Here is a 25,317-nt window from a genome sequence, read left to right on the forward strand (position 1 = left end):
GGGAAACATTTGTTAGGTTAATACCACATCAGGGTCAGAAGTGTACATTAGTCACTTTAGTTTACTCCAATCTGGAGAAAAAAAGTTACACTTTGGCTGCTTTTGCACATGAATCATGAAGAATTTCCCCAAGCACTACTGAAAAGGGCTGGACACGACAGGCTGTAGTAGTACATTTGTTATCAGAGCGGAGATTGATTATGACCAAGAACACAGCTCATGACAATTTCAGTTTTCAGTGGTTATCATTCATCGGATTCCTCCTGTATTCCTTTCACTGTATTGGGGTGTGTTTGAGGTGCACGTGGAGGGGAGGAGCAGAGGAGTACAATTCTAGGTTTGTGCTTGACCTTTCCAAACCTAACAGCCTTCCCTCCATTGGCCAAGGAATAAAAAAAAGGACTTCACCAGTTACTAAGTATACTCCATCCCATTCTACATTCTGGGAATGAGATAAAAACCTTAGGGTGGGAGGCAGCATTCCACATACCCAATGATTTGACCCAAGATACCATCTGACTTCCATAAGCTCATATTCTGACCATGGTCAACAGCTTTCAGATTTCCACAATTTATAGCCTGTACTTGTAGCCTAGTTGTAATGTTCTTCAGTGAGGTGCAATTTACAAGGTGGTTTGAGGGACAAATTTTAAATTAGGTGAGTTAGTAAGTTTGATGTTACCAATACTTGCCCTTCAAAAATTATAGCCAATCTGATTCCTCTCGAATTCTTCCTGTCATGTGTAGTTCTGATGCGACTGTCTACTAAGATGCCAAGGGTCAGAAAAGGAATCCCAGTCAAGCCACTTGAACTCTTCAGGTTTTTGACCTCTGAATAATGCCCAAAAGACATTACCATTTTGTCGCAGTTCCTCCACTGCTGTGAACACCGCCTTGGTTTCCTCACCTTACAGTCCTAGTCCTCTCTTCTAGCCTTTGAAGCACTCGATTACCCTCCAATCAATACCCCCTCTGCTTTAGTCAGTTCCAGTCAGTCTCTTACACGCAAACAACTCAGAATGGAAACAGGCAGCAACTGGGGCAGCTCTGTAATCTTGGCAGGAGCCCATGAACTTTTTCCAAAGTTTAGTGCTTTACCTTAGCATTATCTTGCTTATCATTTTATTCAGATTCTCTAAAAAGCAATGATTGGCTCCACTTAGCCTATCATGTGTCCAGCCCTTTTCAACAGTGCTTGGAGAAATTCTTTCATGATTCATGTGCAAAAGCAGCCAAACTGTAACTTGTTTTCTCCAGATTGGAGAAAGCTAAAGTGACTAATGTACAATTAGAAAAGACTAAGCAAGCTCCTGGAAAAGTTATTATTGCTTGATCCTAATACATGTCCCAGAACTTAACCCTTGACAGACTGACATGACAACTTCATACAGGTAACACAACCACAGGTAGACACAATGCAGCAGAGTAAAATACATCTTCTTACAGGAAATACACAAAAGCCCCAAGAATTTTAACTGTAGTATGCTCCAGATTATGGGCATGCCATATGGTTGTATGCAGGCAGACACATACCCACACCCACACACAGGGCATGTTAGCTTCCTGTACCAAAAAATCTTGCTTTAGCCCCTCTATCCCCCTTGCATCAAATGTACCTTATAACACTTCCTGGTTGCCCAACACTCACTCTTTTGTCACAGGCAGTTTCCCTCTTGATTCCACCTGAAGGGAAATATGCTGGAGATACAACACCGCTATCTCCAAACTTGACACTCTCTCTCCAAGATTCACACCATTATTGAGTGTTCTGAGGCCAAACTGACCTAACTTGTTGAGGGGAAAACTACTATATCCTTTCACAGGTGAGAAAACTGAAGAAAGAGTAAACATGTCCAAGGTCACTAACTAGAAAGAAATTTAAATCCCTGCTACTGACTCTAGAACCCGTGTTTCTAACCACTATGATACATTTTCTTGTTTTTGTCTTTTCTAATTTTGTTGTTTCCAAATAAATTTTGGGAATGTGTTCCAGAGTTCAGGTAAAGAAAAATTATATTAAGATTGAAATTGCCTTATATAGAGAATTACCTTGGAACACTTTTACCACATAAATTTTCCAAATGAAAGCTGACTGTAGCATGACATTAACTTGATCCCTGACTCATTTTGACTCCTGTATCCCAAAACTTATGATCAGTGCTCCCTTCCCTGTTGTTAAATTCTGGCCCAAAGTACTATCAACAACAAAATGGCTTTTGGTTTTTCAGAGGAAGATAGTTAACATGAATCACAACTCTCCTCCCAAAATTTCTTCTCAGCCCAGTTTTAGGTTCCAAAATTATCTCTGGTACTCATCTCTTACTGATAATCCTTTAAAAAAAAGCTCAAGTATCCCCAGCTCTCACCTCCACACTCAAAACAAAACATGCAGTTAGATGTGTTTGTGTTTCTGGCAACCTGTATACATGACCAGTATTTAGGATACAATGAGTGGACTGTAAATGTATAATCTAGTGAGGAACACAAGCATTAGTCTTTATATTCTGATGCAAAGTCAGTTAAACAACTTAGAAAGGCTCAGAAAACTGCTATAGAAACAAGCTAAAGGGTGGGGAAGCAGATTAAGAAAGGACATACTCCCGAGTCCATAAAATACAAGGCAGAGTATAGTCATAAAGCAAGGAATAGGAGTCAAAAGCCTAAATTTCGGCCCTACCCCCACCAGCTGCCTCCTATAGTCTTGGAAAAGTCACTTTTTTTAAGCTACAAAAATATTTATTATTTCAACAGCCTTCTAGTTGGTCTCTATCTCCAACTATCTTAACTCCTCCCCCCAAGTATATCCAGGAATATCAGTTCTGGAGTCAAGAATGCATGGGTTGAAATGCCAGCGTCATGATTCACAAGTCATACAACTGTCTTGTGTAAATGAAGTTATTATCTATACTTCATTAACTTGTCATGGTATTAAATGATACTCCATGCTTAGAATACCCAGACAAGACAAATGTTAAAATGTTACCTCACCACTTCAAAATTCTAATTTTCTATTACATACTGAATCACACCCAAATTCCAAGCAAAGTTAACACAAAAGCCGTCAGTTAAGACTCCAAATTAGAAATCCCAGCTTCCATCATATATGCCATTCCACTATCATGCACTGTTCAGCAAACTGAAGCAACAGAGGTTAACCATACAGCTACCCAGGCAGTTTGGTAGAAGTGGTGCTTCTTAACCACAGCCAATGAACGCTTATTCACCTCCCTATGCTAATCCAAAATCCCATTCCTGAAGGCCCGTGTAAAACATTTCAAACAAGTGCAATGCATGATCAGACAAAACACCACAAGTTAAGAGGCAGTATACGTCATCTTAACCTTTAAAATTTAAAAAATACGTATTAACTGTGATTTTAAAATTGCATTTTCTGGACCAATCTACCTCAAAGAACTCTACCAAGAACAGACTTAGGCTCATAATCTTATGTCATGCATCATTTGACTACTGAAAAAAAAACCAACTGGATAACAACCCACCTCAGCATGCTTTCCCAAGAAAAAATTAAAGGATTTTAATTAAGTCCTTATTTTAGAAAGCAAAAATAATTCAATGCAAATAAGAACACGTAACTAACAAAATTAACAAGCCAAAGTAATTTTGCTACATAAATTAACCCATTTATTATAGGCTAGCAACATTATCAAATGGTGGTGCTTCTACTGGTCCTTCAATTCCTTCAGTCTTCTGATGGCAGACTTTACTGTGACAGCAGAAGTGGTGCTGCAAAGAAAAACAAATTTGGTTCCAAAACTGGTTAATATGCAGAATGGCAAATAAGAATATGCCTCATTTTTACATTACAGTCTTAACGATGACATCTACTGGCAGTCTCATACATCTGACTTCTCAAAGACAATAGAGCATGAAATTAACAGGAAATAACGATTGAGAGAGGCTGACTAAACTCACTAAAAAGGAATGGACAGAGTGTCAGAAGAAAACTAATAAACTACAAGATGGTACAATGAGAGATATCAAGAAAACAATGTTTAAGGTGGCAGAGCTGACTAAAGCACACTGTGGAAATGACAAAACAATGTTTTACTACAACACTCAGGCACTGTACCTGAAAAACACATAACCACTCCACCTCATGTGGCAGATGAACGCTAATTCATCTATCCATCACAGCCAAGAGCACTCTCCATTGTCCCTTTTGTCCACACTGAACCCCAACAAGGTGCTTATATATGTATATGTATGTATGTATGTATGTATACATCCACATTATCATTTCAACGTTTTCTGGTATTTTACACTGCTTCAATTTTAAATTTAACAAAAACGAAAAATTTCAACTACACTTGCCAAATCACTTTACTATGTGACTAATGTATTGGACAGCACGAGTTTATAAGCTGGCTAAAGGGAAACCATGTCAGCCTTCAGGTTCAGCAATGAATCTCCAGATTAAGAGGTCTTCAAGGATGGCTTAAATTTCCAGAATTGGATAAAGTCCAATATAATCAATAACCAACACAGAAGTTTACCTCTGCAATTATCTCTTGGCCCTTGTCAGTCACAAAGCGGAAGAAGCACAACCAATACTGTTTAGAACAGCAAAGGTGTGTTGGCCAGATGGCCTCACATGTACAGCAACAAGCTAACTGACCTCTTAAATTGTACAAAAACAGCCTGCCACACAAGTGTTGTTCAGTAGTCAGCCCAACTAGCAGATCTGTTAAAATTAGCCCATCCAGCAACAAACCTGAATTCTGACATGGCCCACACACTTTCAAACACCATAAGAAATGGACTCACTTGTAGGTCCAGGCACCACCAGCTACTGTTTTCATGCAGGAACCACAGTGCCAAATGCCCACAGCTCTTCTCTTCATCTTGGTCTGTAAAAGATAATTGGTTTTTCCTATAACCAAAGAAAAGCCTTTTATATTACAAACATCCAGAAGTCTAATAACACTAGGAAGCTAGAACTGGTGTATTTTGTGTAGTTATGTTTTTATTTCTAATTTCAGGGTCTCTGGTGAAAAATTGCATTCACCATGGTGACACAGCCAAGGATGTGAATGACCTGCCCTCTTCCCCCCACCTCCAAAAACAATATTTCTGCACACACTAAACAAAAATCTAGCAACACCAGCAGACAAAAGTTGACAGAACCATACTCCATAAAGGAGCTTTGACTTAGGCTGGGGCTGTCAAATAACTTTTCTCCCTTTAGCTCCCAAATGGTTTTCTTTAAAGGAAAAGCGTTTGACAAAACTCGAAGATATAAACAACACTCTTATCTCAGAACTGGTCACCAACGGTGTGTGCAGCTAACGGCTCAACAACTTAAAACCAGCAAACTATTTATGAACTTCCTTCAAGAGAGGACCCCTTAGAGAAGGAAACCATGCCGCCCTCGTCCCTTCGCGTCCAGAGACCATCTTACTTTGCCACAGAAGGAGCAGGTATACTTGGCGTGCTGGCTGATTTCAATTTTCTTCACCATTTTCCTGAGGGAGGCACCATAACGGGTCCCGTATTTGCCCACGATTCCGACCTTCTTGGTGCGTTTCGCCTATGAGGAATGAGTTAAGAGAGAAAACAGAGGTATCAGAACCCAGGAACGGGGACTTCGCCACTCCATCACGTTCCGGCGCCTCCACACACCGTTCTTCCATCTGCCCACCTAGCTCCCCGCCGCCCCCCACCCTATCCCCGTAAACACAGGGCCCACGGTGGGCCCGGTGCCCCGGGGGCATCCGGTGAACCCAGCCTGGACACGCCAGCCCCCGCCAAACCGCCCTAATCTGCGTCCCAGAGGACAGGCGAGGGTACGCAGGCCAGGGACACGGGACAGAGCCGGCGAGCAGAGGCAAGTTAGGGCACAGAAACCAAAAAATGGGGCAGATGCAAGCGGATAAACGTTTAGGCCTCATCCTGACCAACACTCACCATGTTAACGCAACCTAGATCCGAGCCCAAGAGGAAGATGAGGAGTGCGCAGGCGCGGTTTTAGGCCGACAACAGGAAGTGGTGTATGGGAGGCCCAGATAGGAACTGAACTCTATGGTCTGGAGGTTTTTTCGCTCCGGTGCCTTCGGGTTGGTGTGGCCGGAGGCATCTCTGACAGGTTTACAGTGATTTACAAATTATAGCGACAAACTGTATAGCAGAAGCTCTTTCACATATCGACATTATCGTACATATATCTCACGAAATCCTGCAAAGGAGGTACGATTTCCTCCATTTATAGACAAGATTCAGATTTTAAGTAATTTGCTCACTCATTGGCACTTAGAGAAGTGCTTAATATATGATTTCAGATCTCAACGCTTTCTACATTATGCCTTCTAAAAGCGGCAGGCCCTGTGGTGGTGGGTAGTGGGGATATTTAAACTGAGTTTTGTCTTTGTATATTTCTGCATTTTTCTAGTTATCTCTTAAAATGACTGTGTATTTATAACTGGAAAAAAATGAAAAAAAAATTTCTAAGTCCATTAGAAATGTGTACACCTCGCATTCAGATCTGGGTTTCTAATATCATTCTACAATGAAAGGAGCCAGGACTCCTTGGAGAAATGATGATCCCAGGACTGCTAAAGGACATAGGCAAGATGAGCCTGAAGTGTTGTAGTGCCAGAAAGTAAGGAAGTGCTTAAAAATCAAAACAAAAAACCCTACTGTGATGGAGCTATGTCGAAGAGACAAGGTAACCAACTGAAAGAACTCCCAATGGATAATGGAAATTTTTGAGCAAAAAAATCAAGTTTTGTTGATTTTTAACCCAGAGTAGAAAATAAATGACCATGAATCCATGCTGATGTGAATAAATGATTGAATAAATAAATAAATGGGGGAGAAGAGGCAACTCTTGCAGAAGAATTCTAAATAATTTATGTGGATTCTCTGCTCTCTAAGAAGAGGGATATAACTCCTCACTCCTTAACTGTGGGCGGTGTAGAGTGATTCCTTCCAAAAAGCACAATATGGGAAAGCAAGGAAAGAGTAACCACACAATGGAGAAACCTGCCAAACACTAGCAAAGCCGAGTCAAGGTCAGTATCAACAGTTATAAATCATGGAGATAGCATGTCCCTTTGAAATGGTGCGATGACAGTGGCACTTTACTTTTGTGGTCTTTCTCCAAACCCATAACCGAAGTCCAATCATGAAAAAAAAAAAATCAGACAAATGCGAATTGTGAGGTGTCCTGCAAAATTAAGATCATAAAAAAACAGAGAGTCTGAGAAATTGTCACAGTCAAGGGGAGCTTATGGAGACATGAATGTAAATGTAAAATGGGATCCTGGAACAGAAAAAGACATTAGGTAAAAACTAAAGAGCTGTGAATAAACTGTGGACTTTAGTTAATAATAATATATAAATATTGGTTCATTGGGGACTTTCCAGATGGTGCTAGTGGTAAAGACAATGCAGGAGGCATAAGAAACGTGGGTTTGATCCCTGGGTTGGGAAGATCCCTTGGAGGAGGGCGTGGCAACCCACCCTAGTATTCTTGCCTGGAGCTTGGCAAGCTCTGTGCATAGGGTTGCAAAGAGTCAGACATGACTGAAGGGACTTAGCACACATGCACATATTGGTTCATTGATTATAATAAATGTACTAATGTAAGATGTTAGTAACAGAGGGAACTGGGTTTTTTAAAAAGTATATGGGAACTGTGTACAGTCTCTTCGATTTTTTTTTTTAGGCCATGTTGCACTGGTATTTGAGATCTTAGTTCACCAACCAAGGATCAAACTGGTACCCCGTGCAGTTGGAGCATGGAATTTTTTTTTCCTTTGCTTCACTAACAAAGATTTATTATTTTTGTCTTTCTTTTTAATTTAGTTATTTTTAACTGAAGGATAATTGTTATATATTGTGTTGGTTTCTGCCATATATCAACATAAATCAGCCATAGGTATACATATACCCACCCTCCCTCTTGAACCCTCCTCCCACCTCCCACTGGGAGCGAGAAGTCTTAACGACTGCCAGGGAAGTTTCTCTTCTTTTTTTTTTTTTAAATGCTTATTTATTTATTTGGGTGTACCAGTCTTAGTTTCGGCATGTGGGACCTAGTTCCCTGACCAGGGATAAAACCTGGGCCTCCTGCACTGGAAGCATGGAATCTTAGCCACTGGACCCAGGGAGGTCCCTTTTTTTTTTTTTTTCTTTATATAAATCTTAAAATTTTCTAAAAAATAAAGTCTATTTGAAAAAAACCACAAGCCAAGATCACCACAAGTCAACTCCGTGAAAACAGAGTCTCAGTTGTCCACCTTTGCATCCCAGGACTGAGCACAGAGCCTGGCGTGACAGTGGTAATGGATACATGTTGCATAGGGAAATGGTACCTTGCATGGTATAATGTTGATGATGAGTTTTTAAGGGGATTTTTATTTGTCTGGGCTTCTCTGCATTTCAAGGTCAATCCACTTATGTTAGAACTAAAAAAGGCTTTAATATAGCTCCAAGTGGAAACTGAGGCCCAGAGAGGTCAAGGGACTTGCCCAAGGTCATAGAGCCAATGAATGACTTCCAGACCAGTGCTCTTTCTACTGTGTCACAAGATTTGAACTGTTTCCTCAGCTGCAAAATGAGTATACCATAACGTCTAAGGTTCTTAAAAAATGAAAGTGTTAGTCACTCAGTCATGTCTAACTTTTTGTGATCCCATGGACTGTATATAGCCTGCCAGGCTCCTCTGTTCATTGAATTTTCCAGGTAAGATACTGGCATGGGTAGCCATTCCCTTCTCCAGGAAGTCTTCCAGACCCAGGGATCAAACCTGGGTCTCCTGCATTGGAGGCAGATTATTTACCATCTGAGCCACCAGAGAAGCTGAAATAACTTCTATGAAGTGTCTAGTGAGCATTTCTAAATGATGGCTATTATTGTTGAGATGATGATGCCTGATTTCAATATCTCTTGATGCTTTATCAGTCCTATTTTCTGTTCTCCCACACTCAGGGAACTACAACAGATTTGTTCTCTACTTTTACCTTAAAAATGTGCCCATCTCTTTTCTCTTTACTTTCCTTAGCTTGAACACAATGAGACTGTTAAAGTCTTGGCTATTGCTACCTGCCTCGTGGGTACCACCGATGGAGTAGGGTGTGCTCAGCATCCCTCAGTTTCACCAGAGGCTCCGTTCACACATTCTCTGTGCCTCGAAGATGAAGGATGGCAGGGGGCCAAGGGAATAAGTCTCTCTTCCCTCAGAAGTGAAACATACTGCCTTTGGGGGATGATTTCTGGAGATTTCTTTACCAAATTATGCCCTGCTAATTACGCTTCCAGAAAACTGTAAATTAAAATATATTGCAAACAAATGGGACTGGTGAAGGAGTGTTGAGGAACAAGCACTGGAGAATTCCCTAGTGGTCCAGTGGTTAGTTGCTCAGAAGTGTCTGACTCTTTGTGACCCCATGGACCATAGCCCACTGGGCTCCTCTGTCCATGGGAATCTTCAGGCAAGAATACTGGAGTGGGTTGCCATTTTCTCCTCCAGGGGATCTTGCTGACCTAGGGATCAAACTCAGGTCTCCTGCATTACACGCAGATTCTTTACTATCTGAGCCACCAATGAAAGCCCATCTTGGGCTTCCCAGGTGGCACTAGTGATAAAGAACCCGCCTGACAATGTAGGAGCCACAAGAGACACAGGTTTGATCTCTGTGTAGGGAAGATCCCTTGGATGCCATGACAACCCATTCCAGTGTTCTCACCTGGAGAATCCCCATGGACAGAGGAGGCTGGAGGGCTATGATCCATAGGGTCACAAAGAGTTGGACACAACTAAAGCGACTTAGCATGCACGCCAGTGGTTATGACTCAGCACTTTCCTTGTGGTGTGGCCTGGGTTCAGTCTCTGGTCAAGGCCAGCCAAAAAAATAAAAAGAAGAAAAACTAGCAGTCTCACCGTCCTTCTGTTCCAGCTATTCCAGTCTGTGCCTCTAGGTCAAGCAGGAGCTGGGGAAGGACAGCCAGCCTGGCACTGGGGCAGCCAGAGCTGAGGTGAGCTCTCCTGGGTTGGGGCTAGGGTCTAGTTTAGATCATCTTTTAGTGCATTTACCACCTCCCACCCCATCTTCTGTATAGCTTCCCCTGTCTCTGACCTTCAGAGGGATAGAGAGAGAAAAAGCAAGAGAAGAGAGAATGCATAAGTAGAAGTGCAGTAGAGTGGCTGAAAATGAGACACTCCATTATAAGAGGAAATTGTTCATGTTCAGAGCAATTTTTTCAAAACCAAACAATTCTCTTTAAATAGCAAGCTTGAGGATGTACAAATAGCACTCTCATGAAATCAGCCCTAAGTGGCTTCAGAGAATTGTGCCTGGAGTCTCAATTTATCTTATCTGTGGGCTCGTAAATCTCATCCCCATTAAAGGACCATCAGGTGTACAGGTTGTTAATGGTGATGTGTACCCATAAAATTCTTCGTCAAAAGCTCTGCCGAGTCACTCCCACTTCACCAGAGCCAACAGAATTCACTTTTTGCTTTTAGAAAAATAAATAATAGTTGTTTCCGGAGAAGAGTGATTTTAGCTGTTTCATCAACCAGTTCTCTTGGGGGCATCTGGAACATTTTATTTTTGAAAGAAATCTGAGGTGTGTGCAACATCCTGTGTTCATCTCACAGTGCAGACAGAAAGGGGTTATCCTGGAGCCCTGGGCCCCTGGTTGTGTCTTCACTTTGTGCCTGCAGGGCTCTCTGTTCACTCTTCACTGGTGGCCAAGATGAAAGTGAAGTCTGCACAGGACCGTTGAGAGTGCTGCAGGCCCAGCTCGACTGGGAGGGACTGACCAGCAACAGGAGGGCAAGGCTGCCAAGGCCTGGACACCTGGGAAGAATCGGGTGTCAGAAATGGATTCTTTCCTTCTTACCTTCTCGGTCCACATTTACTGCATGGCATGTAGAATCTTAGTTCCCCAACCAGGGATGGAACCCGTGACCCCTGGAGTGGGAGCTCAGAGTCTGAACTGCTGGACTGCCAGGGAAGTCCCTACTCGGCCACTCTTAAAAGGGATAAAGGAGATCAATATCACACAACGGCCAAATATGTTATGTATAATAAAAGGAGCCATTGCCAGCAGGAAGAATTTGACACAATTTTTATAAAAACAAATTTTATGTACATTTACACAAATTTGTTTGTGTAGGGAGTAAGTTACCAGTGACTTCATCCAAAATTGTTGAGTTATCCCAAAGAATTATCACCTCTAGGAAATAGGACTGGGAGTAGGTTGGGGATGTAGGACTTTCATTTTTTTTTTTTTTTTAGGACTTTCATTTTTATATTCAAACATTTCTAGATTAATTTATATAGAATTTATAATAGTGAATAGAGCAGTGGATGAAGGGACAGGCTTTTCAATAAGTGGTGCAGAGATAACTGCATCTTCATATGGAAGAAAATTAACCTTGATCTTATCTCACCCCTTGTACCCCAAAATAAACTTCTGGTGGATTGTCGATCTAAACATTAAAAGCAAAACAATAAAGCTTCTAGAAGGTATTGTATTTGCAACTTTGGGGTCATGGTTACACAGGTGTTTATTTTATAATATTTTGTTAAATTGTAAATTTGTTTCATGAACTCTTGCATATTCTATTTCATTCACTTCAGTTCAGTCACTCAGTCATGTCCGACTCTTTGTGACCCCATGAATCACAGCACACCAGGCCTCCCTGTCTATCACCAACTCCCAGAGTTCACTCAAACTCATGTCCATCGAGTCGGTGATGCCATCCAGCCATCTCATTCTCTGTCGTCCCCTTCTCCTCCTGTCCCCAACCCCTCCCAGCATCAGAGTCTTTTCCAGTGAGTCAACTCGTCGCATGAGGTGGCCAAAGTATTGCAGTTTCAGCTTCAACATCAGTCCTTCCAATGAACACCCAGGTCTGATCTCCTTTAGAATGGACTGGTTGGATCTCCTTGCAGTCCAAGGGACTCTCAAGAGTCTTCTCCAGCACCACAGTTCAAAAGCATCAATTCTTCAGCAATCAACTTTCTTCACAGTCCAACTCTCACATCCGTACATGACCACTGGAAAAACCATAGCCTTGACTAGACGGACCTTGGTTGGCAAAGTAATGTCTCTGTTTTTTAATATGCTATCTAGGTTGGTCATAACTTTCCTTCCAAGGAGTAAGCGTCTTTTAATTTCATGGCTGCAATCAGCATCTGCAGTGATTTTGGAGCCCAAAAAAATAAAGTCTGACACTGTTTCCACTGTTTCCCCATCTATTTCCCATGAAGTGATGGGACCAGATGCCATGGTCTTTGTTTTCTGGATGTTGAGCTTCAAGCCAACTTTTTCACTCTCCTCTTTCATCAAGAGGCTTTTGAGTTCCTCTTCACTTTCTGCCATAAGGGTGGTGTCATCTGCATATCTGAGGTTATTGATATTTCTCCCGGCAATCTTGATTCCAGCTTGTGCTTCTTCCAGCCCAGCGTTCCTCATGATGTACTCTGCATATAAGTTAAACAAGCAAGGTGACAATATACAGCCTTGACGTACTCCTTTTCCTATTTGGAACCAGTCTGTTGTTCCATGTACAGTTCTGACTGTTGCTTCCTGACCTGCATACAGGTTTCTCAAGAGGCAGGTCAGGTGGTCTGGTATTCCCATTTCGTCCAAGTGGCGGCGGCTGCGGGGGTGCAGGAGGGCCAAGAGGAGCTACTCCACGTTCAAGGTCAGGAGGGGTGGCCGTGAGGAGATACCCCTCGTCCAAGGTAAGGTGCAGCGGCTGCACTTTGCTGGAGCAGCCATGAAGAGATACCCCATGACCAAGGTAAGAGAAACCCAAATAAGACGGTAGGTATTGAGAGAGGGCATCAGAGGGCAGACACACTGAAATCATAATCACAGAAAACTAGTTGATCTGATCACATGGACCACAGACTTCTATTTCATTACCCTCCCCCAACAAAAGGTTAGAAGGAAGAGTAAGAGTGCCTGGTACTCAATGTAGCTGTTGAATGGTTTGGGGTAGGGAGGATGTGGGCAGCGGGTGTCATAATAACCCAAAGACTATGACTCACAGGCTTCTCAATGCTGTCTGCTATGATAAGGAATCCATTTTCTTCTTGGAGAAACCCCCTACCCTTGGAAAACACACCACCAAAATAAAACTTAGGTATGAGAGACTATCAGTGAATCCTCCTTAAGCTTCTAAGCCTTTTTATAACCTTGTAATCCTGAACTTGCTAAGAAGTCAGAGGATAGGGTGAAAAAATGATTGGACTTCTTTTCATCCCCTTTGCAGTTTAAAGTTCACTTGAAAAGAGCTTCAGAAAACATCATTTCCAATAGATAAGAATGCACAGTTAAGGCAAAACCCAAGAGTCAGCAGCGAGGGGACGGCACCTCCAGCTGTTTCTCAGCTGTCCCTCTGACCTAGAAAAAGGCTTGTGGGAAACCAAGTAGCAAAAGACATGATTAATTCACACACAAGTGGATTGAGGCCAACAGGATTCCTCACTGCCTCTCAGAGTCTTCCTGATGCCAGCCCTCGAGGCAGAAATTAACCAGAGTCATTCAGGGAACCAGACTTCACTTGACAACCTGGGGAGGAGACCCAGAGACAGCTGCAGAGGGCCTTTAAGGGGAACACTGTTGGCGGGGACAAGAGTGGGATGAGATGCCCCCAGATTTTCTTCATTCCAACTGACATTTCCAGAAAACATGGTGGATGGTGGTGTGAGTGTCTGGATTGAGCTGCAGAGCGAAGGAGGAAAAGAAGTTAGTGTGGAAATCCTTCCTTAAACCCAAAGGTATTCACTATCTAAATAAGTTCAAATATCTTTTGCTGAGTCACACAGAAATGGCTGGACAGATCTCAACACATTTGAGAAATACATTTGGGGAGGCATAACTTAAAATATACAGGCTGCATGGGGTAAATGGAATTTGCTTTGGAGGACTTCGGGGACATTTTGCGGGGATGGGGGAGTTTTTCTCCAGAGTAGCTGAAACTGAAGTTACTGGAGGCCTCAGATAGTGGCTCAACAGGCCATCTTATTGATACTAAGACCGCAAAGGAAGAGTGGTTTCAAATTTGAGCACCCTCCCACTGGCAGGCACTGACCTGACACCTGGAAGTATCTCAAAGGCAGGCCCTGGGATGAATGCAGCAGGTTATCTGTTAATTTGATTTGGAAGTGATTCTTCCAATTGGCACTGTATGTTTCAGAATCACCTACACATTCACTTTTACTTTGAAGCGTACCCCTTATGTCCTAGCCACATTCCTGGAGTGAGAAGGGATTATTAATGGAAGCAGGAAATGAGGTCTTAAGCAATGAAAGAATTTGACCAAACAGCAGCAGCTGGGGATGTCCACAGACTCATGGGAGACAGCTTCTGAACATTTCTCAAGCTGTGTGATTTAAGGGCATCATGCAGGGGCTAAGGAGAGGCACTGGGACGCGCCAGGGAGAAACGCTTCTTTCTGAAACTCAGGATCTGACTATGATCCCAAACCTTTTTGCTTCCGGAGCCTCGACTCATTTCAGCAATTTGTCCTTAATGAAGAGACTGTATTGTTTCCACTAATGAGCTCCCAGGACAGCAAAAATCACATGGGCAAACTTACTGTAGGATTGTTAGCATTTCTTTTCACAGAGGTTCTGTCTCCATTGGGCCAGCTCCCAACAGGCCCCCTGGTGCACGACTGACCCTGTCCTTCTCCATATCTGCATCATTCACATGTCCACTGCAGATGGACAACAGCCATGGAGTGATGTAATTGGCTCTCCAGAGCTGCTGCTCATGAAGGGACTTAATACAGCTTAGGTGAAAGAGATGAGAATACCAGACCACCTGACCTGCCTCTTGAGAAACGTGTATGCAGGTCAGGAAGCAACAGTTAGAACTGGACATGGAACAACAGACTGGTTCCAAATGGACATGGAATAACAGACTGGTTCCAAATAGGAAAAGGAGTACGTCAAGGTTGTATATTGTCACCCTGTTTATTTAACTTATATGCAGAGTACATCATGAGGCTGGGGGAAGCACAAGCTGGAATATCAATAACATCAGATACTCAGATGACACCACTCTATGGCAGAAAGTGAAGAGGAACTCAAAAGCCTCTTGATGAAAGTGAAAGAGGAGAGTGAAAAAGTTGGCTTGAAGCTCAACATCCAGAAAACAAAGATCATGGCATCTGGTCCCATCACTTCATGGGAAATAGATGGGGAAACAGTGGAAACAGTGTCAGACTTTATTTTTTTGGGCTCCAAAATCACTGCAGATGGTGATTGCAGTCATGAAATTTACTCTTACTCCTTGGAAGGAAAGTTATGACCAACCTGCTGCTGCTGCTGCTAAGTCGTTTCAGTCGTGTCCGACTCTGTACTACCCCATAGACGGCAGCCCACCAGCTCCCCCGTCCCTGGGATTCTCCAGGCAAGAACACTGGAGTGGGTTGCCATCATATTAAAAAGCAGAGACATTACTTTGCCAACAAAGGTCCGTCTAGTCAAGGCTATGGTTTTTCCAGTGGTCATGTATGGATGTGAGAATTGGACTATAAAGAAAGCTGAGTGCTGAAGAATTGATGCTTTTGAACTGTGGTGCTGGAGAAGACTCTTGAGAGTCCCTTGGACTGCAAGGAGATCCAACCAGTCCATTCTAAAGGAGATCAGACCTGGGTGTTCATTGGAAGGACTGATGTTGAAGCTGAAACTCCAATACTTTGGCCACCTCATGCGAAGAGTTGACTCATTTGAAAAGACCCTGATGCTGAGAAAGATTGAGGGCAGGAGGAGAAGGGGTTGACGTAAGATGAGATGGTTGGATGGCCTCACCGACTCAATGGACATGGGTTTGGATGGACTCTGGGGGTGAGGGATAGGGAAGCCTGGCGTGCTGCGGTTCGTGGGGTCGCAAAGAGTCGGACACGACTGAGCTACTGAACTGATGTGATGAAACAGCAGCCTCTGCTCTATGTTAATCACTCTTAGAAAAATACTTAAGTTCCTATTTGGGAGGAAATGATAGTAAAATTTAGGTAGACCATTTGTCCTCTGGAAGCTTCCAACTCGTTGTTAAAGACAAATGTGGTCAGGTGGAACAGCTCGCAAAGTTAAAAAATAAAATGCAAAGCTGGGAGTGAGACGGTGTGAGACAACCTCAGGTGGCCCAAGCGAGAGCCCAGGCAGGAGTTCTTTCCAGGGCCTTTGGTCCTGGATTTTCTCCAGACAACCACAGCTAGTTCTTATGTCAGTGGGTGATGAGGAAACCAAAGTCCTGATTATTCATGGAGATCTGGGGCCCCAGGAGAGAATTCAATGGCAGGATAAACTGGCAAGTGCAGCCTCAGCTGCACAATCCCTCAGAAAGAAGAAGCCTCTCATGTCCCTTAAGCTTAGGTGTTCAGGTGGACTTTCTGAAGAGCTCTGACCCTGCGGGGAAGTCAGGAGCAGCAAATCGATAATGGTGATTAATAGGAAGCAGTCATCAAAGGCCAGGTTTGACCCCAGAAAGCAGCAAGGTCAGCGTCTTCCTTCCCTGAGGCTGGAGCTTACAGAGGACGTGACCCTCAGCCCAGACTGTGCTGAGATCAGAGAGCCTGAATAGCAGTTTTGGGTGGCCCCCAAAGAGCCCCTCTCTCAACTGCAGCAGCTGGGAGCCCAGGAAAGGTTGCTCAGAGGGATAGAAAGGGGTACATCCCAGGGTCTCATCCTAGTCTGTTGAGCAGAGAGCCGACTGGGGGCCTGCAGAGAGAGCAGTCTAGGTTCATGGCCAGGCTGAGCCCCTCGGGAGGGAGGCTGTCTGACACACTGCTCACCATCCCCCTGCCTCACCAGTCATCGTGGGCCTCCTGCCCTGGCCAGATGGCACACTGACCCCTAGAGTGGACCCTCGAGGGGGCCTGGCTGCTGCGCTGCTCTGTGTCTTCCCGGCCAAGACACCCTCGGTTCAGCGTCTGCATCTACACAATGAAAACGCAGCTACCTCCCTCAGGGCTGGGGTTCACCGTGTCCGTACATGAAAAGTGACCGGCCTGGTCAGAGCCCCACATCTGCAGCACAGCGCAAAACTGTTCAGGCCTAACCTTCTGCATAGCTCCGGGAACCCTACTCAGTGCTCTGTGGTGACCTAAATGGGAAGAAAATCCAAAAACGGGGGCATATATGTATATGTTATTGGGGCTTCCCTGGTGACTCGGTGGTACAGAATCTGCCTGCAATGCAGGAAACACAGGAGATGCAGGTTTGATTCCTGGGTCAGGAAGACCCCCTGGAGGAAGGCATGGCCACTCACTGCAGTACTCTTGCCTGGAGAATCCCATGGACAGAGGAGTCTGGTGGGCTACAGTCCATGGGGTCACAAAGAGTTGGACACGACTGAAGCAACTGAGCACACATGTCTATGTATAGCTGATTCACTTTGCTGTACAGCAGAAACAAAAACACATCATTGTAAATCAGCTATACTGCAATACAAATTAATTTAAAAAATCATTTAGACCTAAGAATCCACACCAGCAAGTGCGGGGCTCACTCCAAGCCAGCACTTACACCTGCCCCCGGCTTTGCACAACACCAATTACAGCAGCAATGCCTTCATTTTTGAAACACTTCAAAAAAAATCCACTTCCTGGACCCCCATTTGAATCCTCTTCTCCTCTTCCCTACCCCACATGTGCAATGCTTGGCTTTGGGTAAGATCTGCTTTGCTCCTGAAGCCACCAACCCCCAGATGATCTCATGCGTCCCCATGACCATAAACACCATTCACATCAGGGGAAGGCAGAGTTAGAAGACTCAGATACCCTACTGCCCATGGAACATGTCTGCTTGGATGAACCTTGCTATGGCTGGGTTTTCCAGAAACACACTGAGACGGAGTTTGGGATGCAAGAGGCTTATTAGAGATGGGCTGTGAAAGGAAGTGGGAGGAAGCAGAGCGGGGCAGAGGTAGGTGAGCTGTGAGGCTGACAATCCAGTGTGAAGTGGGAGTTGTGCAGTGAAGACCGCCCACTGTGGTGTCTTGCATCAGACCCACCTTGCTCAGTCCCTGATGCAGGCTGCCCCAGGAAAGGTGTAATCAAGAGAGCTCTGAGGCCTGAGACTCACCGGAAGTGGTGGCCAGGTGGAGGCTATTAGATGAGTACACTTTCACAGCTGGGCAGCAAGCTCCTCCTCCAACGGAAGCTGGGCAGGAGTCGCCAGGACTGCCAGAGCTTGTCCAGGGGCCACCTCAAACTTGGTAAGTCCACAACCAACTCTGGACTTCTCCCTGCCCCCCAACCTCTACTCTCCCACCTGTGTGTGTGTGTGCGCGTGTGCGCGTGCACGCACACACGTGCTCTGCATCTTAGTTATGGCATGCATGATCTTCGATCTTCATTGCACAGCATGTGGGATCTTTAGTTTTGGCATGTGAACTCTTAGCTGTGTAGTGTGGGATCTAGTTCCCAACCAGGGATCGAACCTGGGCCCCCTGCATTGGGAGCATGGGTTCTTAGCCACTGGACCACCATGGAAGTCCCCTTCTCTCCCACCTTTTTAATCTCAAAGTGGCCAAGAGTACTAGCACTTTGCTGAGGCTAAACCCCCAGGTCTCAGAATTGACTCTTACCTTCCTCAAATGCCCATGGTCAGTCCATCCACAAATCCTTTCAGCTTTACATTCAAGATCTATCCAGATTCCAACCACTCACTTCCTTCACACTGCTCCCTGTTCAGCCAAACCCCAGAGTGTCGCCCATGGCAGTGGCTAGAGCTCAGTAGCCCCTCCTACCAACTGGACCCTCTGCTCTTCCTTCCCGATCTATTTTCTACAATCAAACTGGGTGATCTTTTCAAAATATAATCAGACTGCCTCATACCCCTGCTCAAGACCAGTCAGTGACTTCATGTTCAGGATGAAATTAAAAAATCAACCCGTTACCAGGACCCAGAAGCGCTGCCTCATTTGGACTCGGGCTCTCTCTTCAATGTCATCACCTTACTCTTACCATGTGCTATTCCACTCCTCTCCCCTCTCTAAAGCTGGAGTGCCAACACAGGAGCCACCACACACAAGTGGCCACTGGGCACTGGAAACGTGGATATTCAGACAAAGATGTGCTGGTATGAGTGTCAGACATACACTGGATTTTGAAGATGTGGTATGAAAAAAAAGAATGAAAAGGTCCAGACTTCCCTGGTGGTACAGGGGACAAGAATCCACCTGCCAATGCAGGGGACATGGGTTCGATCCCTGGCCTGGGAAGACTCCACGTGCCTCAGAGCAGCTAAACCCGTGTGCCACAACCACTGAGCCTGAGCCCTAAGGCCCATGAGAGGCAATTACTGAGCCTGTGTGCCACAATTATTGAAGCCCACGAGCCAAGATCCCATGCTCTGCAGCAAGCAAAGCCACCACAATGAAAAACCCACACATTACAACAAAGAGTAGCCCCTGCTCGCCACAACTAGAGAAAGTCCGTGCAAAAGTAACGAAGACCTAATGGAGCCAAAAAAAAAAAGAATGAAGTTTCTTAATTTTTTAATAGTGATTATGTTGAAATGACAGTACCTTGACTGTACTGGGTTAAAGTATTACTAAGTTGGTCCTTCTTTGTTTTTAAAAATACTCTTTAGAAAATTAAAATCACATATGTGCCCTGTGTCTTGTTTCTATTGGATGGTGTTACTCTACACCAGGGGTTGGCAAACTATGGTCTGTGGTCTAAATTCTGCTCACTGCCTGTTTCTGTAGGGCCTGTGAGCCAATTCCAGTTTTTACATTTTTAAATGGTTGAAAATAGAAGAATGGTAATTCATGACATATGAAAATTATATGAAGTTTAAAATTCAGTGTCTGGAACAGAGTTTTATTGGAAAAGAGCCATAGTCACTTGTTTCTGGATTGTCTATGGCTGATTCTGCACCACAGCAGCACAGCTGAGTGGTTCCAACACAAACATCCTGACCCATAAAGGCAAAATTAATTACTCTCTGGCTATTTATAGAAAAAGCTTGTCAACCCCTGCTCTACACACTTAGCTTACTTTCCCTTTCTTCATAGAAAAATACTGCCTCTCCTGTTAATATGATAACCTTGGCAACAGCGTGTACTTTCCTTCTTTGTTTAGTGAACTCCTGTCAGCACCTACAACAGGGCCTGGCACATATTAAATGCTCTATAAATATTTGCCGAATCAATACATTTAAAAAAATCTAGATTTTGGGGGCTGTCGAGGAAGCACCTTGTCAATTAAACAACACGATTCACCATTACTACGACCTACTATCTGTTTCTCGGTAGGCCAAGCTAAGGTTAATTAAGACCCAGGCAAACCCACACATAATGAAAGAAAATGCTGACCCTTGGTGTGGCAACCCACTGGGCTTGGAGACAGAGACCAATACTGAAGTAAGGACGAGAGGAGCATACGCTTCAAAAAAAGAAGTGCCTTATGCTATTTTAATAAATTCCACGATTTTTAATACTTTCCCCCCTCCTCTTATAGAGGAGAGGTAAAGCTGTCCCAGTTATCAAAAAATTCAAATCTCTTCTTCTTCACTGGGCTGCCTGTCAATGTGCTTTCATCCAGCGTGTCTCCTGTGTCCTGGGAACCTGGATCAAAGGACTCTGCTGCCTCCAGGAGCTCCATATCGCTTCCATCTTCCTCGAAGGACTTCTGGAATAGGTCGTAGATCTTCTGCTGCTTTGAGTCCTTCATCAGAGGAAAAAAAGACATCAGTACCCAGGCATTAACACTGACTTTTCCTCCACCTCTGTGGGACCAGCTCAGTAAACTATTTATCACTCGAGCAGCCTGACTGCCTTCATGTCTGGCTTCTTCTCTATTGCTTGTTGGGGAAAAAAGAAATGGTTACAAAAGCAACAAAGGACCTGCTCTCACACTAATTTATGTTGGGAATGCTTCTCCCTTCTAACTTTACAAATCACTATCTCAATGATGAGATAGCTCCCAAGCTCTCACTTCCTCCAAGGCCTTTTTCCACTAAGAGGTTAGTTAAACTGCTAAGTCAACTCCCAAATCAGTGTGTTCAGCCATGGTTTATACCTAGTTTTCAGAGTGGTTATAAAACACACACTTAACGTACTGATAAGTAGATACATGCACCCATTTCTGACTACCCTAAAGTTACAATGATGTAACTGTGTAGTTGCTGTGCCTATGTGTTAATGGCAACAGTGCAGGGCTAAAATCACACCCAGTGGTTACGACCACAACACATGATGGGCTCATTCTCACCCCTCTGCTGATCTCTTCTCTGTCTCAACTCCCAGCCCTGACCATCATTCAACCCAGAGGCACATATTCAGTATCTCCAGTGACTTCCCACAGGTCCATAAAACCAAACCTGCCTAAAAACCACAGCCATCTCTCACCTCAATCCTACATCTCCGAACCAGCTCCTGTTCCCTGGGTTTGATGGTCTCCCACTTCTCACACAGTCCCCCCGGCTTGTGATCACCGGGGTGTCCTGATTCCATATCTCACACATCAAGGTTGGCTTCTCCCTCTGATCCCTCCTAGGTATCTCGCAGGCAGTTTGTTTACTTGGGCCACATGGCTTTGTACCTGCTTGGACCTGAAATGGTTCCACTGTACTTCCTGCCTCAGGCCTCTTCCCGTATCACCTGCCCACAGGTCTGGCCCAGGCCTGATTTTTCCCTCTATACTGCCCTGTACTAAGATTCTCCAGTCACGTCACTGGGCACCCTGTGTCTACCTCATCAAGTCTGCTTCCCTGGCTTTCTAGGCCCTTTGTAGTGAGGTCTCAACCCAACTAGCCACTCTTTCTTTGCTTTCATGAAAGTCTTCCATGTTGGTGACACTGAGTTCTTGAAAACTGATCCTGCAAGGACTCTAGATTATTCAGTAACCTGTGCCCTACATTCGCTCGCCATTCAGGATCCCAGATATTCAGATGGGACATGACATTAAAGGTGATTAAGATCATCCTCATAGCAGCCATGTGCCCTCCTCTATGATAACCTTCATCAAGTTTCTGTCCAGGCAACTAAAAGTCAAGGAAATGCTGCCCACAAGCCAGCCTACTCCAGGTAGAAGTAACTGTCCTCGTTCATTGGAGTCTATGACAGCAAAGCTATGTGCTAATCTGGAGCACCCACAAAAGGAAGCAAATTCCAAGATCAGACAAATATTTCACTTTCCCTCTCAGCAGGAAGGCAGACAAGACCTTTTTTGCTTTTGGCTCCTATACGAGGAGGCAACATTTTCTTGTCCTAACAGTTGATAAAGTTTTCAGTTTTAATTACTAATCAAAAAAAATATTGATAAACTCTGTTTGTATTATCTTGCATTTGTACTTTTAGGCAGAAATTCTTAATTAATTCAGAGCAACTGAGGATCAGGCCAGTATAAATAAATGAGTTATAAATAAACCTATTCTCATTAGTTGAGAATCCTTTAAAAATAAGGCTCTTTCTTTTTAAAGGGCAAATAACAAGCAAGGCTCTGTCGAAACAGTCATTATTCAAATGAATTAGAGAGTTCTTTAAAAAGTTTAAAAATAAAATTGTTTTTTAAAATTGGCTTATTAACTGTAAGGATAATTTATAATTTATATCTCCCCCGAGTCTAATTTATCCCAATAATTACATCCTGAAAAAAGAATTTAGTTTTAAGTAAATGTAAAGGTCACACCCTCAGACAAGTCTTATAATCACCTAAAAGACTGTATTGATCTAGCTCAGCTTTGATGCTCCGTGATTCCACAGGAAGAAGTCACCTCAGTTTTCTGAAGAGCGAGGCTGCCTTTCAGCACAAGGCTCAGACCTCGGTCCGAGTTCACTCTTGAGAAACAATCCTCTCAGGACCTCCTGAGTTCCCACCTTCCTCGTCAACCACCTGAGCAGGTGAGTGAAGACCAGCCCTGGGTGTCCTTGCGCCTCTCACTCCTCTCTTCCTTGTTGCACAGAAACGGAGGAGGAAGGGCTGTGGCCACCATGGGGCCGGAGAGCTAGGCCAGGGCAGGCCTGCTGGGCCAGGCTGTTCTCACCAGAGGCAAACAGATCTCCTCTCAGCCCTTTTGACAAGGCCCAGCTGGTCACGGAAGGATGCTCATGGGCCTCTTACCCTCCTTGACAATAAGCGAGGCTGTCACACAGGGAATGCTGGCCGAGTCCGGAAGCCTTCTGCCTTGAGCTGGCTTCACGTGACCTGTGACTGTGGGCCAGTCTTGTGTGAAAGTGAAAGTGTTAGTCACTCAGTCGTGTCCAACTCTCGGCAACCCCATGGACTGTAGCCCACCAGGCTGCTCTGTGTATGGCGTTCTCCAGGCAAGAATATTGGAGTGGGTAAAATATCCAGAGATTTGCAGGGCAGTTATGAGCTAGTATTACTCCTATGCAAATCTCTGTTCACCCCTTTATAAAACAGGGAGACATTGAGAATAAAATGCAGCTACAGAGGGGAAAATACGTACATGAAAGCAACACCCTACGTGACACACTCCCCATTGTGGGCTGGGGACATGTTCTGGTGGCCAGTCTGCTGAATGGTGCTATGTACTTTTTGCAACAATTTAGCAGTTTGCATGGGGAGTCTTTTGTCAGTTTGGCCTGATGGCAGCATTTGGAGGCCCTGGTTTTAGGAGAATCTAGGAGGGGAGATCCAACCAGTCCATTCCTAAGGAGATCAGTCCTGGGTGTTCACTGGAAGGACTGATGCTAAAGCTGAAACTCCAATACTCTGGCCACCTCATGAGATGAGTTGACTCACTGGAAAAGACTCTAATGCTGGGAGGGATTGGGGGCAGGAGAAGGGGATGACAGAGAATGAGATGGCTGGATGGCATCACCGACTCAATGGACATGAGTTTGAGTGAACTCCGGGAGTTGGTGATGGACAGGGAGGCCTGGCTCCCTGTGATTCACGGGGTTGCAAAGAGTCGGACACGACTGAGCGACTGAACTGAACTGATGAGGAGGGTATGTGAAAAGCAGCAGGAGTTAATGTCAGCACTTCTCCATAAAGGGATGCACACATGGATTGACCGGAGAATGACTGCAGCCGTTATCTTGGCTCTCAGTTTGGGGGAGATTCCAGGAGTGATTCACACCTTTCTATTCCAACCCTCAGGATGCCCCAGTGCAGGGAGTCATGGGCTGGTGTTACCTTGTAGAAGTAATCTGTGGCTTCTGTTATTTCTGAAAAATTGGTCTCAGAGAGCCCGGCTTCACCCAGAACTTTAATCTTCTCTTGAATCAGGGGCCTGTTGGGGGAAGAAAGGCGCTGCAGTGCATGGACCCAGCAGACGGATTACAAGACCACCCCCCGTGCTCATGGCACAGCTTACTGTCTCACACCTCTGCAGCTCTCCAGGCACGAACACCCATCCTGAAACACCTACTTCCTCTCTATTGTAAACCAACCAGGTCAGGGCTCAGATCTCAGACTACTGGAAATACCTTTCTACTGGGAGATGTGTATGAAATAAATGCCATTACAACAAAATTCTGGACCTTGTGCTGTTATGAGCTGCCTGAATAACAAATCCACTAACAGAGACAGAGAACAAGAAGCAAGCCACACACAAAGTAAAGGTGAGATGCCTCAGTCATCATGCTAGAAACAGAGGCAGGCAGTGGAAATAAATTAGATAATCAAGAGACTTATTATCAGGAAGGGAGAAATGGAAGTGGGAGGGAGCATTTTGAGATCTTTCTCTTAGGTAATGGATATGAAACTCCATAGAGTTGAAAATTTATTCCAGTTCTGCTAAGAAAGCACTGCATGACCCAAGTGAGCCACTTTCTTCGGATGGCCCAGCAGCAGCACTGAAAATGTGGCCTTACGGTACCAGCAGACATCACAAGGGGACAAAGGGGACGTTTCCCTGTCTAAGCAAGAGCCTTCACGTCTGGGGACAGAGTGTTTTACAAACAAAATTTCACCTACATTTCACCCCAGTAAGTTCGCCTCTCTTTTCTCAGGTCAGTGGGAAGGAGCCACATACTCTTATTCCTGCAAGGCTTCCTCATTCCCCCCACCCCCCTGCAGTAACAGTAACGCTGCGCAGGGGGTCAGACAGGGTCATGATGAAAGGGGGATGGCACTACTAGTGAGTCTTCTGTGTGGGTCCCTGGAGAGCTCCCCCAAAGCAGAGGCTCTCAGGGAGCAAAGAAAATATATCACTGGTGTCAAGCCCAACTGCTGGGCCAGCCAGCGGCCTCACCAGAGGTAGTCATCAGCCGTGCCTCTTGCCACCAGGTAGTGGATGCTCACAGAGCTCAACTGTCCGATGCGATGCACCCGGTCCTCAGCCTGCATCAGCACCTGCGGGGCGTGGGGTGGGATGGAGGCAGGTCAAGGCTGCTTGGTCCATCACA

The 25,317-nt window shown here is 44.7% G+C and overlaps 2 protein-coding genes across 3 annotated transcripts in view; both read right to left on the reverse strand.

The window, feature by feature from the left end:
* Positions 1 to 3,616: 3,616 nt before the first annotated feature.
* Positions 3,617 to 6,057, reverse strand: RPL37A (ribosomal protein L37a). The gene is made up of 4 exons (XM_055398123.2): positions 5,926 to 6,057; positions 5,420 to 5,548; positions 4,786 to 4,868; positions 3,617 to 3,744 (listed from the first exon to the last, which is right to left on the reverse strand). The coding sequence occupies exons 1-4, from the start codon at positions 5,926 to 5,928 to the stop codon at positions 3,681 to 3,683; spliced, it is 279 nt and encodes a 92-aa protein (XP_055254098.1). The 5' UTR covers positions 5,929 to 6,057; the 3' UTR covers positions 3,617 to 3,680.
* A 13,467-nt stretch (positions 6,058 to 19,524) lies between these two features.
* The window catches only part of SMARCAL1 (SNF2 related chromatin remodeling annealing helicase 1), a 56,633-nt gene continuing 50,840 nt past the window's right edge, over positions 19,525 to 25,317 (reverse strand). For both annotated transcript variants that reach the window (XM_088827729.1, XM_055397785.2), the window contains 3 exons: positions 25,164 to 25,264; positions 24,104 to 24,200; positions 19,525 to 20,665 (listed from right to left, as the gene is read on the reverse strand). In XM_088827729.1, the coding sequence (XP_088683855.1) occupies positions 20,453 to 20,665; positions 24,104 to 24,200; positions 25,164 to 25,264 (411 nt within the window). In that variant the 3' untranslated portion in view covers positions 19,525 to 20,452. The remainder of the gene's footprint in view (positions 20,666 to 24,103; positions 24,201 to 25,163; positions 25,265 to 25,317) is intronic.

Source organism: Moschus berezovskii, chromosome 2 (genome assembly GCF_049115385.1).
Source record: "Moschus berezovskii isolate FMDL1 chromosome 2, NW_MosBer_1.0, whole genome shotgun sequence".
Taxonomy (NCBI): Eukaryota; Metazoa; Chordata; class Mammalia; order Artiodactyla; family Moschidae; genus Moschus; species Moschus berezovskii.